Source organism: Vanellus vanellus (assembly GCF_965231255.1).
Source record: "Vanellus vanellus genome assembly, chromosome: 1".
Lineage (NCBI taxonomy): Eukaryota > Metazoa > Chordata > Aves > Charadriiformes > Charadriidae > Vanellus > Vanellus vanellus.
In genome coordinates, this window is record NC_138905.1 from 91,384,576 (window position 1) to 91,398,217 (window position 13,642).

The 13,642-nt window shown below is 49.3% G+C and overlaps 1 protein-coding gene across 1 annotated transcript in view; it reads left to right on the top strand.

Annotated features, from left to right (window-relative positions):
• The window catches only part of CASQ2 (calsequestrin 2), a 35,916-nt gene that overhangs the window by 10,992 nt on the left and 11,282 nt on the right, over positions 1–13,642 (top strand). The window contains exons 2-6 of the mRNA XM_082493810.1: positions 3,272–3,356; positions 4,879–4,979; positions 7,176–7,287; positions 8,685–8,758; positions 10,188–10,318. Of these exons, the coding sequence (XP_082349936.1) occupies positions 3,272–3,356; positions 4,879–4,979; positions 7,176–7,287; positions 8,685–8,758; positions 10,188–10,318 (503 nt within the window). The remainder of the gene's footprint in view (positions 1–3,271; positions 3,357–4,878; positions 4,980–7,175; positions 7,288–8,684; positions 8,759–10,187; positions 10,319–13,642) is intronic.

Below are 13,642 nucleotides of genomic sequence, written 5' to 3' on the forward strand. Positions count from 1 at the left end.
ATACTGTAATGAGCAGGGGGCAACTAGCCAAGCTGCTGTGCTTCTGGCATACTCTATATTTTGCTGCCTTATGGGGTTCAAATATAGGTGTGGGAATACGTCCTCACCTAAGCACTGGGCAGACTCACCTGCTGCAGCGGAAAGCAGGGAAAGTGCGGGCAGGAGTGATGTCTAGCCCCTGCATAGCTGGCCTTAGAAAAAGCCACCATAGGTACTGACAGTCTGCAAAGGCCTCCTGCCTCTGGGCACTGCCACAGTGGAAAGAGCTCCTGAGAGTCTCATGTTGCATAAAGATTTCCCTGGTGCAGCAGTCCGGTGCTCTGCAGATGGGCACAAGCTGTACCGCTCACCTCATTATCTCATTAGCAGGAAAGTCACACACTGTCGCATGCCTTCTCTTGGGACGTTCCTCTTCAGAGGAACATCTCCCTGCACTTGTACCCATGGTACATACACCTCCTAGAGACAGTCTCACTAAGCACAGTCACACAAGCGCTGCCACACCAACAGACGCACCTCCAGCATTACTGTGACCTTTTTTGCCTCCCAAGCCCTAATGAAGTGCACACTCCCACAGCCTCACACAAAGAGGCTTTCATCCCCTCACTCACATTTTCTACAGGTGTTTACTCTTTCCCAGCAAGCTGCCATGCTCACAGCTACATGGCTGCACCCCCATCCCTCTGAAGAGCGACCTTGTGTACGCTGCATGCTCACATACATTATTCCTGATCAACGCCTCCTCTCTCAAAAACATCCCCACTCACACCCAACCACTTGTCAGTAGCAGGTGTTGCAACCTCACACAATGAAGTGACATTTCTGAGCTTCTTCAAACACCCCCAAGAAACCCTAACCATCTCCTATGTGCAGGAGTCAAGAACTATTGGTCTTAAACAGCCCTGACTTTGTCTGGCACATGGCTAACATAGCTGTAAGTATGCAGTTAGATCAAGCATGCACTGGACTGGACATGACTGAACAGTCTTCTTCCCTTGGGCTTTCTGTGTTTTACCTCTGGTCACAGTGCAGCCAGACCCTCAAACGTTGACTCTGAGGAACCTCTTGCTGCTCTACATGACTTCCAACAAGTGAGGACTTGCTGACAATGTCCCCTAAAGCTGATGATCCTACAGGCTCCATCCTTTTGTCCAGTAAAAGCAGATCCACATAATGGGGAACATAAGACAGCTTCTCCCACCACCACCCACTTGCAGGTCTCTAGGGAGCTCACAAGAGGTGTCCAGCTCTCTCTGCTTTATCAGGTACCAGCTGCTCTCAGGTGCTCTAACACAGACGGCTGTGGCCTGAACCAGGAGATGGGATGCCAGACCAGTGCTCAGGTGTCTTAACGAATGTACAAATACAGACACTGCTCTGCTCCCTTCAGGCAGTATCCCCTGTAAGCATGAGCCCTGAACGTACAACCTCACCTTTATTTCAAAGCATGGGCAGAGAGCACGGAAAGAGCAGTGAGACCACGTGTTTCCTGCATAACACGGAGCACCCCTTTTGCCTTACACGGTGGCATTTCCCCCTAAAGACAACAGGCCAGGAAGCCACAAGGGGATCAAGGTTGCAGTGATGCGGTGATGGTTGGTGGAGAATCCGTCCTTCTGGAGGGCTTCAGGACAGGCCTGGGGATACGTATTCAGTGGAAGGGAGAAGACAACCATGTCTCTGTTGCTCCCCTTTGTCCAAGTAAGGTCCCCGAGACCTGATTGCCAGGGTGCCTGCCATCTCCCCCAGGATTTCGGGGAAGGGTGGGATGCTGCCAGTGTGGGGAACTGGCCGGCCCCATGACACCCCGGGGTGCAGGCAAGGGGACTGCCCCACTGCTTTTGCTCCCCGACGCCTTTAATCGCCGCTCGCTCTCATAGTGGCCGGGTGCAGGCCGAGGCTATTTATAGCAGGGGAGCCAAGGGGCCGCACAGCCATGGGGGCAGCGCCGCCGGGTGACATTCAAACCAGCTTTGAGGCCGGGGTGTGTGCCAAAATGGGTCCTGGGGGAGGGCGTTCCTCATAAATCAGCCTGCCATCTCTCTGGCCATTTTTCTTCTGTCCCCCTCCAGCCTCCCACCACCGAACACAGGCAGCTGTGCCCTAATAGGGACATTCCTGTCCCAGAGGCCTCTGACCCCTTGTCCCCATCGCCCCCCCAATTCCGCCAGGGTTGGGAGGGGTGACAGCAAGAAGACCATGAGCACCAGTGGCATTCATGGTGCAGGGAGGGAGAGGGAAGAGGAGGGGGGGTCTTACAGCTGCTTGGTGGTCTTAGAGCACCATTACCACCTTGTAGGGTCTCTGACATGCTTGTGGTGGGGCTAAATCAGTCATCTGGTGAGTAAGGGGACTCATTTCCCAGGGTCACTGCAACTCTACGGAGCCTGTCTGGAATTCACAGGGTCTCACCCGGGGCCGCTCCCACCACAGGGCACTGGCAGAGCGTCTCTCCTTTCCTCACATATCTATTTTCACAAAACAGGCAGGAACTCGATATCTTCAAGAGGCCCCTTCATCAAAAATGGTGGGAATGGGAGGCAGCGGCTTCCGAAGCTGCAAGGAGGCAAATGCGAGCGTGGCTGGGATTAGACTCATTTATTTAGGAAAAAGAGGGGACCAGGAACTGGGGGTTGACAGAAGCCTGGCCAGGGGACATGACTTAAAGCATTTTATAGGAGAAGGGACCAGTTCTGCAGAGCCAGGAGTCTCTCTGCTTTGTTTTGGCTAGGAGCCTGCTTTGGCCACTCCATCACATGTATGAAGGAAAGATGATGCTGCAGTGTCCTGCATCCCCTCCAATTTGTAGCCAATGCTGCCTGGCACCAAGGTCTTTCAGAGTTATAATGTCCATGGTGCCCACATGTCACACTGCCCAACAGGAGGCCACCGAGGCACAATGGAGGAGACAGCCTTTGGTTTGTGTGGGTGGCACAGGTCTTTCTCCCAGCCATGCACACTGCTTTGGTGTCCCTGGTGTGGCCGTGAGCCCTCTCTCAAAGCCCAATTGTCAAACAGCAGTTAGCAGCATGTGGTATCACCAGAAAACTCAGTGCTGTGACACAGTGGGAAGAAACCCAACCCTTGTGGCCTCTGGGCAGCGTTATCTCGGCGGGGAGGCAGCGTGTGATGCATCCCACCCATTGGTGCTGCCTGAAAGCAGAATGTGGGTCACTTGTATTTGTCGTGCCATGCTAGCAGGGCATGATGCCCTTTAGCTACCCTGTGCTGCTAATGCCACTAACATTGGGCTCTCTGGTTCCTCCCACAGCTGGCGGCTCAGGTCCTGGAGCCCAGGAGCATTGGCTTCGGGATGGTGGACTCCAAGAAGGATGCCAAACTTGCTAAAAAGCTAGGTGAGTCCCATATCCGATATCTCTGGAATAGCTTGGAGAGGGTGTTGGAGTGATGCCCAACAGCCAGCCCCATAGAGGACAACCAAGTTCTTGTGACCAGGATGGGGTGGGTGATGGTGGCAGTTGCACACCAAGCACCTGCCCACCCCAACATGGGCAGGATTAAGTGGGGGAGTGAGGATGAGAGGGGTGAAGCAACACCCTTCCAGCAAAAAGCTTCCTGGCTGAGAGTGCCAAAACAAATCTAAACCACGTGAAAAGGAAAGCTGATTCATGCCATAGCAATGACAGGGTGGAAGCTCACAGCTTGCTGAGCAGAAACTGTAGACAGGTGTCATGGAACAGCTCCATACTTTTCCTGCACAGGGTCAGGTCTGACACAGTAGTGCAGAACTGAAACCTACAGGGACATCACATAGGCCCCCAAGTGACACCAGCCCCATGGCAGAGTAACCCCCAGCCAGTAATGGTGGAGCCACAGCCTTGCAATCGTTTGGCAGCCAGGTGCCAACCCTTCTTGGCTTGCTCCTCAGAGCAGAAGAGGAAACCTCCTGTAAAGGTGAAAGGCTGCTGCATTGCCCACCCCTGGAAACAGCTGCCTTCTCAGGGCTGGCACTTCCCTCGTATTTTAGTCCACAAAGCAATATGGAAATACTATGGCACATAAATACAACAGCACATACCACTAGACTTAAGGTCAGAGACTGTTTAAGCATACTGGACTGTATACTGGACTGTAATTTTCTTTCCTAAATTAGAGGCTAAGTGTGCTGGTGAAAGCTAAACTAATGTCGAGAGCTTCTGCCTTTCCAAGAATGAACAAACTACCAACCACCTTAACCCGTGGTACCCTGCCATCAATGCCTTGCAGGAGCTTAGTACTGGTGATTTTGGAGCCTCCACCGAGATGCTGTAGCAACCAGTCCTTGGTCCAGTGATACACCACTTGAATCTGCCAGCCTGCCATCTGTGGCATCTCTGCCATAGATTTCTAATCCTTTTGCCAAAGCTAGCTAAGCCACTGAGAGTTTGCAGCTTGTTTTGGCTTCCAGTTCACTCTTTGTGTTCACATAGTTCAGCCTTCTCCAGGCAGAGAGCATAGCCTGCATCAAAAGCCATTTTGCATCTAGTGTCAGGTTATTCAAATTTGGGATGTCTGTTAGAGCCCAGTACTATTTACTGCAATAAACAAGTTCCCGGTACATAATTTTTCCAACTGAGGCCAAACTGTGACCTGAACAAAAAAGTTCAGCACTTGGGAAGAAGCTTGCACGAGCTCTGTCTGAAGCCTGTCCCTCGTGCCGTGAAACATCAGTCAGGAGATTGCTCAGGTTGTTTCTAACTGGGCCAACACAGCAAATTGCGAATTGTATTTTCCCATAAGGCTTTGCCAGAATGACAATCAAGATACTCTGTAGTAAAAATGCTTTTAGTGACCTGTTGACTACGTGTCCTGGTTTTAGCTGGGAAAGAGTTAATTTTCTTTCTAGTGATTGCTGTGTTTCCTGTCTCCTTCTTCCAGGCTTGGTTGAAGAGGGAAGTCTCTATGTCTTTAAGGAAGAGCGGTTAATTGAATTTGATGGGGAACTGGCCACGGATGTCTTGGTGGAATTTCTCTTGGATGTAAGCACAGATAAGCACAGAGCTAGATAAAACCTCTTAGAGAAGACCTTGCAAATACTTGCTTTGCTAAAAAACACGGCTTTATCTTTATTTGAAATTCCATCCCTATTTGCTACACGCTGGTAGAGGTGACACTTTCCAGCTTCCCAAATGCTTGTCTGACCATGAGTTCCCAGGAAAGCGGGTACTTTTCTATGCCACCAACCCCTTATATCTTAAAGACATTTTGCCCTCTTTCCTGTTTATGGAGTATTTGATTGGAAGCAAGCAACAACCCCACATAACTAATTGCTTGTCACCCACCTCAGGTAGCAAGCTGGTGTGCAAACACTTCGCCATTCCCAAAATCTTTCGCTCTTTTTTTTTTAAAATAAAGTTATTTTTAAAAATAATCCTAGAAGTAGCATTCTCATAGAGCAACTAAAAAGAGTACAATAGCTCAATTCATGGAAAAAGGCATAAGCTGCAAACTTTGCCCATTTCTAGACACAACCCCACAAACAACATAGTGTACTACTGCCTCTTCAGTGAACTTACAGAATTGCACTGCCATGAATTAGAGAAGATCAAGGCCCTCCGACTTAGTGCTCTCAGGTCATTTTGTGCATGGGCACAACTATGTACTCACCTTTGTGCCTAAATGCAAAAGAGATGCTGACTCCCTCATCAACATGTTGTACTTCTCTTTACATTTTATTCCAACAGCCCAGAAACATGGTCTTTGTTTTGTAGTGAAAACATTTTGCAGTGGCTTGGCTTTCCTTTGATATGAGGCTCCCTTTATGGGCAGCCCTGCAATAATGCAGATAAGGGAGGCAAAGTAAGCAGGGGAGCCGGCACGGTTTGTTTCCCAGGGTGGCAGACTGCCTAAACTGTGACCTGTGGTGCAGGAGTGCCAGTGGCGATAGGCGCATCTGGGAAAGAGAAACATCTCCCTAGGATCTCAGCACTCCTTATGGCAATGTTTCTGTGGCTGCATGTATCGGGTACTGTGGCCAAAACACATACAAGTGGTTTCAGGGGCAGAAGCGGGCATCTTGCCCCAGTCAGGTGGGGCAGGACTTTGCTGCGACCCCAGCAGCGGTGGGATCCCTGGTTCCTGTGGCTCAGGCCACTACAGCAGCAGAGAACCAGCCAGGCTGCTCTGGACACAGCAGAGGCACACCCACATGCCAGAGCATCACTCGCAAGGGGTGCAGCGTAAAGGCACTTCTTTGTGAGGTTTTGTTTGCTGTGCTTTGCGGTATGCTGCTGAAAACTCATGTGCTGCAAACAAAGGAACAGAGGAAGGATTTCTGTTTGTGTGTTTCCCAATCAAGAGGGAAAATACCTGTCAAAGCAGGGAAATAAACCCAAACATATCTGTGGTGCCTCGGCAGCCTGCTCCCAAAGGAAAACAAACCCAGAGGTCCTCTACTCCTCTGTAGGCTGCAGAGTGGCCTGCCTTCATATTTTTTTTTCTAGTGAAGCCACACCTGATTCACACCAGTATTGCTGGGCAAAATAATCAGAACAAATCTTTTCACCAGCAGTGTCTAATTAAGAAAACAGAAACAAAGTTTACGCTAACCACAGGCTGAAGTGGCAGATAGGTCTTCAACTTCCTCATCAACACTGTTACGTGTCTGGGGCCAAAGCATGGGTTTAACCCAGTCTGCATAGGTGGATCAGCCAGGAAAATTCACATACAGACTTTCCACTGCTCCAAAACACTGGTTGGCCACACTCTAGCATGCTAGTTTTAATGTTTTCTGAAAGCGAGTTCTTTGCAGTAACCTCTTCCAGCAAATTACAGCTAAGAACAAATACATCCATCATTCACAGAAGCTCACAGTGTCCATACCAGCCCCTTTCAACTGCTCTCCCTTTTTCTCAGCCACTCTAAAGCCAGTTGCAATTCCTGCCCCTTACCTCACATCACAGCAGGTCCCTCATCATCCATTTGGGTTACCCAAAGCTCTGTCAGCTTTCTTCTGGATGCTTCAACCTACACAGTGAACCTACGAACAGCTCCCTCTAAAGGTGACCTGCACCTCTTGGTTCCTCGTGTTATAGCAAAGAGCACTAAGCAGGGTTCCCAGCAGCAGAGGAACTGGGTGACCTCTTTCTCCCCACTTAGGCTGTTAGTGACACACCCTGCCAGGCATAGGTTGTTGCTACAAATTGTTGTGTTGTCAAATGTATTTGTCATGGCAGCTGCTAGAAGACCCCGTGGAGATCATAAACAGCAAGCTGGAGCTTCAGGCCTTTGACCAAATCGATGAGGAAATCAAACTCATCGGCTACTTCAAAGGAGAAGACTCTGAACGTAAGATGAATATGTTCCTTATGGGGCTTGGAGCCTGGCTGGGTGCTGAGCATCGGTTCTTCTGCATGGACATTAAGGGCGTGGGAGTATATAGCGGGCTGTGACAGTGCCAAAGTTGTTGGAGGGTAAGGTGGGCTTGTAGGCTGCTCAACAGTGGTGGCCCTTCTGCAAGGCGTCTGCTGGCAAGAGAAGGGGGCAATTATCCAGGGTCTCCTGAAGAACTTACTTGTCTACCTCACCCAAAATCAGGTTACAGTTACCCTGAGTGAGCACCTAAAGGGAGCAAAGGTCCCCTCTTTTGAGCAGTGAGCCTAAAAGGTCAAAGAAAGAGAGAGGGAGACAAAGGGAAAGAGGGGGACACGTATTAAATACTAACTTGGCAAACATACAGCAGTAAACAGGACACCTTAGAGCAGCCTGGCAGAGGCACTGACCTGCTTCTCCTTGCTGAACCCCAAGACTGAGAAGAGGCTGGTCCCATGACCCTGAGAGATGTGCAACCCAGGGACCATACCAGGCAAAACCATCAGCTTTCATGAGCCCTGAGAAACCCTCACCAGATTCTCTCCCCAGCAAGCCCCAGCAGTCTCCTCTGCCAGCCCCGAGAGCTCCCCCTGCTCTCTGAGTGGCGCTGGCAGCACACACCCCTCACTTGCAAGTCTTGCCTTTAGCAAGAAGACAGGTATTCTTACCTGAACGAGCTATCACCATGTCTGCTGCACTTCAACAGCCCATACACCTCTCCCTTCAGCTTTCTCACCTGCTCAAAATGGGCTGCAGGGCAGCTCGGGCAGGGCTGTACCCTTAACGCGGCTCTGTAATAAGTATTTTGAAGAAAGATGGGAAATACCTCTTGTAAAGAGCTCTCACCAGGCTGAGAGCATCCTTCCTGACCCCAGCTGATGACCTGATACTAGTGACAGTAAAAACGTACCTCGATCCTGGCCCCTTGTCCTGCACCAGGAGGAGTGTATCTAGTCATGCTTGGTGACTGTTTAGGGAATGGCAGCAATTATTAACGCCGGAGCAACTCCATGTATTTCCCAGGCTGAACTACTGCTTGTGCAAGAGGACAGCTGCAAACACACTTATCAACAGGCTGGAGTTGTAACCTCTGGATCTGCTCCACAGGACTGCTGATTTTAGCCCAGTTAAACATGGCATGCCAGGATCTGTAGTTTTCCTGAGCACTGTGGGGCTGCACAACACATATCCTGTTTGCTCCACATGAAATGGTCCTTGTTTGTAAACCCTGGAAGGGTAGAAGAAACATAGTGCTGTCATCTGATCTATTTTGCACTAATTTATATTTGTTCTTCCTTAGTGCCTTCTGTGCTGATCAGAGCATGGCCAGCTGCCTGTGAAATCTTTTCTTCATTCCCCTTTTCTCCTTCCAGATTACAAAGCATTTGAAGAAGCTGCCGAACATTTCCAGCCATACATCAAGTTCTTTGCCACCTTCGACAAAGGGGTAAGCATCCACAGACCTCACCGTGAGAGCTCATAGCCTCTACCACATGTTTTTCAGAGGTTCAGGATGATTCCCGATTTAATATCTGGCTCCAGCTGCTCATTTTCAGTGTTCATGTAATTTGTGCTAATGATATCTGCATTTGGATTTGGCCCTGTGGTGTTCCCAGTGCCCAGTATTTGGGCCAGTTCTATTTAAGATAATTATTGATGATCTGGACCAGGCGATGAAGTGCATCCTCAGTAAGTTTGCAGATGACACCAGGTTGGGTGGGAGCATCGATCTGCTTGAGGGTAGGATGGCTCTACAGAGGGATCTGGACAGGCTGCATTGATGGGCCAAGGCCAATGGTATGAGGTTCAACAAGGCCAAGTGGCGCATCCTGCAGTTGGGTCACAACAACCCCATACAGCGCTACAGGCTTGGGGAGGAGTGGCTGGAAAGCTGCCCGGCAGAAAAGGTGTTGGTCAACAGCCGGCCAAATATGATCCAGCAGTGAGCCCAGGTGGTCAAGAAGGCCAATAGCATCCTGGCTTGTAACAGGAATAATGTGGCCAGAAAGACTAGAGCAGTGATCATCCTGCTGTACTCAGCAGTGGTAAGGTGCCCCCTCGAGTACTGTGTTCATTTTTGTGCCTGTCACTACAAGAAAGACATTGAGGTGCTGGAGTGTGTCCAGAGAAGGGCAATGGAGCTGGTGAGGGATCTGGAGGAAAGTCTTATGAGGAGCAGCTGACAAAACTGGGGTTGTTTAGCCTGGAGAAAAGGAGGCTGAGTGGAGACCTTATCACTCTCTACAACTACCTGAAAGGAGGTTGTAGCGAGGTGGGGGTCAGTCTCTTCTCCCAAGTAACAAGCGATAGGACAAGAGGAAGCAGCCTCACATTGTGCCAGGGAAGGCTTAGATTGGATATTAAGAAGAATGTCTTCACCGAAAGGGTTTTCAAGCACTGGAACAGGCTGCCCAGGGAAGTGGTGGAGTCACTATCCCTGGAGGTATTTAAAAGATGTATAGATGGGGTGCTTAGGGACATGATTTAGAGGTGTACATTGCAGTGTTAGGTTAATGGTTGGACTAGGTGATGTTAAAGGTCTTTTCCAACCTAAACGACTCTATGATTCTACAAAAGGCCATTGCTGCACTGTGGAGGTAGGTCCTGGTCTGGGATTGGAAACCAGCCCCATTAGGTTTGTAGGATTTTGACTCTGGCCTTGATCTGCCCCAGTGCTTGAGACCAGTACTGTAGTGACCATCAGTGGTTTTTTTTAACCAAGGAAAGATTCATTCATATTTTTTTGGCCACCCCTAAGAGTGTGTGCTCTGGAAGAGAGCTAGCACCTTGGCCTCAGCTCTGCCACTGGGAGAGACTCTGGGTAGGCAAAGTGGCACATCAGGATCACTCACCTCTGACCATCTGCACTGCAACAGGTTGCCAAGAAGCTAGGTCTGAAGATGAACGAGGTGGACTTCTATGAACCGTTTATGGATGAGCCTGTTCACATCCCTGATAAGCCTTACACAGAAGAGGAGTTAGTGGAATTTGTGAAGGAGCACAAAAGGTATGTAGCATACAGGATGCTTCTGACCACAGGAAGCGGGTAAAGGTGTCTGTCATTGCAGGCTTCCCCCTCTAGGGCATCCCTCTCTGTAAAAATTAGCATGACGACCACCTTTTGGCAATTTGCTGATCCAGGTTTGAGATTTTGGCTGGTCTTTTCCTACACCCAGAGGTGCAAGTATCTGTGCCACAATCAGAGCCCACCACCATGGACGTGTGACAACACAGCTTCCCTCCTCCTTCTCCCTGGTTAGTCCTCCCTCAAAGAGCAGGGAGGCTTGCCGGCTATGTAGAGTGGAAATGGTGTCCTACTTGCCCATGCTTTTAATGTAGGTCTGTACAGAAGGTGATCTTCTCCAAGGCCTCTCAAGCCAAAACCAAATTCTGTCCAGTCCCCTCCTTCTCCCAAACAGCTTCACTAATGGGTATATCCCTCACCTGGTGTCAGATGTGTCTGTAGAAAGTTCTGAGCTCAGACCAACCTTGGAGGAACTGTGATGGACTAAGAGGCCCCTGCTGACCGCAGGCATAGAGAGGAAGCCACTGCTGTTATGGCTGTCTTAGTCCTCATCTGCAAAGGTGCTGAGCACCTACAATGTTTGACCAAGTCAGTGGCAGCTGTGGATGCTCTGTGCTTTTTGTGATAAGGTTTATTGCACAGTTGTTTAGGGACTTGGCCACCAATAGTCTGGAAGTGACTGGAAAGACTGATCCCATGTAAAAGCACCGACTTAAATATAAGGACATAACTGCCTATAAGGTGCTGTATTTTTAGACCCTTAAAAATACAGCACAGGATAGTCACACAGGCTATCTGCTTGTCCTGCAATTGCATTTCCCAGCAGACATTCAAGGGAACAGAAAAGAGTTCGAGAAAAGCAGGGCCATTGATACTGTTGGGGGAGCCCAAATCAGGCTGAGGTTTGTGTTCACACACAGAGGGTTCAGAGACAGGAGATTATCTCCACAGTCGGCGAGTCACCAGGCTTGGAAACAGATCTCTACTTTTTCTGAAATATGAAGGGGTCCTCTATCTCCCATGTACTCTCAGGTCACTTTGCTGACCTCCTGGACTTTCTGGCCTCAGTCCTTCCCATCTTTCTGCCCAAGCTCTTTCTGTCAGGCAGCAGCATCAGAAGGCTGATTAAACACAGCCAGCTAAGTGCTAGCCTAATAAGGCAAGCTCTCCACCAGCACAAAACTGCAGTGGAAACCCCCCAAGTCTTACATATTTCAGGATGCTATGTTGTGCTTGGTAGGAGCAAGGGGTTGGGTCATATATTTTGCAAGTGCCAAGGCTCAGAAGGGAATTAAAAGGAATCTCATGAAATTGGAAGCCCGAAATCCTGAACCTGCCAAGATGGCAGGGAAAAAACCCTAGGATGACAGTGATATGTTCCCAGTAGTTAATGCTGAGTCTCTGAGAGCAGAAGTGCTTCTTCCTGCCTTGCCACCAGTAAAGGACCTAAAGCCAAAGGCCGGAAGTGGAATTAGTCAGACACAGAGATGATCAGGCCTGTAGAGAAAAACAAAGCGACCTCATCAGCTCCCACATGCTGGTTGCCTGTAGACAACTCAGCAGGATCTTCTGCTCTGCAGGAAGGTGTAGAGGACCACTTGCCTCCTCCCTCTCACACAACAGGCTTTCTCACTTCACCCCAGCCGGCAGGCACGGGCTATTGCTCCACTGACGTCCAAAGCCCCACTGCCACCTCTCCTCCATCCTGCAAGAAGGAGCCCTGTCATACCACTGAGGAAAGCTCCCAGTGCTCAGCAGTACCCAGGCTCTTTGGCATGCTTTAAACAGCCCTTCTAAAAAGGGCTCCCTGCTGCCGTGCCCAGGTGGGCTTCACCACCTCTTTCTCCAGCCCTACATGGAAATTGGGATTTGCTGAGCTCTCACTGCAGCCTCAAGGCAGGAGCTGAAGTGGGTGGCCAGGAGGAGCCCATAGACAGCCTCCCGGCTGATGCTTCCCTGGGCAGCTACAGGCAGTGGTGGGAAAGTTCATCCTTCCCAGAGCAGGTCAGTAAGCCGGTGTTCAGCACGGTGGGGTGACTCGTCCAAGGCCAATAGGAGTCCAGCTGAGGATGGTGGCTGGGTGCTGTGACTTCAAGGTCTCAGCCCAGATTTTGCTCTCACTTGCACAAATACAAGTTATATGGCTCTTCCTCTGCCTGCAGAAAGAGGCCTCTGGGTTTCACATGCAAAATGCTGGAGGTGGACCCCTACCCCCCCACCCCATTCTCTGTAATTGTGGTGTAGCGACACGGGGGCTGAATTCTGCTTCCTCTTATTCACCCAAACCCCACTTACCTCGCTCCCTCCAGCACTGGGGAGTAACCAGACTAAATCTTGAGTAACTCCACAACAATTGGTACACATGGGTGGGATCAAATCCTTCCCACCAAGTTTCCTTTCTCCAAGCTGCACCCAGAGAACGGCTATGGAAAGCATCTTGAAAGCCAGGTACAAGTACATAATATGCATTTGCCTGATATACTCTCCAGTTTCTGAAAATCATCTATGAGGAGACTTGCTGGGTCAAAAATTGCATCCCCTATCTTGTGCTTAGTGGCTATTTCTTCAATTTCTATAGTCACTTTTTACCTCATTTCTATTTTGATGCTGAAAGTATCCAATTGTAATGAGTTCAGTGGCTGAAGTATGCATTGCATCAAAAGAGCATTCCTATTTGTTCAGTTTATACCTCTACTTAATAACTCACTGTGTGCCTACTAGCTCTTGTGTTATGAGGAGCAATGACTAGCTATTCCCTGTTTCACTTTTTTTTAAACTACTTCTGATCTTTTAGACTCTCTGACAATATCCTCTTCATTCACCTCTTTTACAAGGTAAAGAGTTCTCATCTATTTAATCTCCCCCAAACAGAGGTCATTCCTTACCTTCATTCACTGCTGCCATATTTCCATGTCCCTTTTTTTAGTTGTCCCATAGAATTTCTGTGATGGGATGACCAGAGCCACAAATATATTCACTGTGAAGGTGCATAGTGTAGTTGTCCATTGCTATAACGGTATGTTGTGTTTTCCCAACCATTTGTAACCTTCTTTTTGCTTTTGGAACTGATGCTTTCTCAATTTGTGACACCTAGGCCCCTTTCCTGAGAGGCAATAACTAGTTACTACTAATTTGGAACCCATTGTTGCATCTGTATAATCAGGGTTGTTTTTCTGCAAGTGTGTTACTTCCTGTTTATCATGCAGACATTCAAGTCTCAGGAGATCCCTCTGTATCTCCTCATAGTCAGGCCTGTGTTGGTTGTCTGAAGAATTGGATATGATAAGGAAATGCTGCCATATTCCT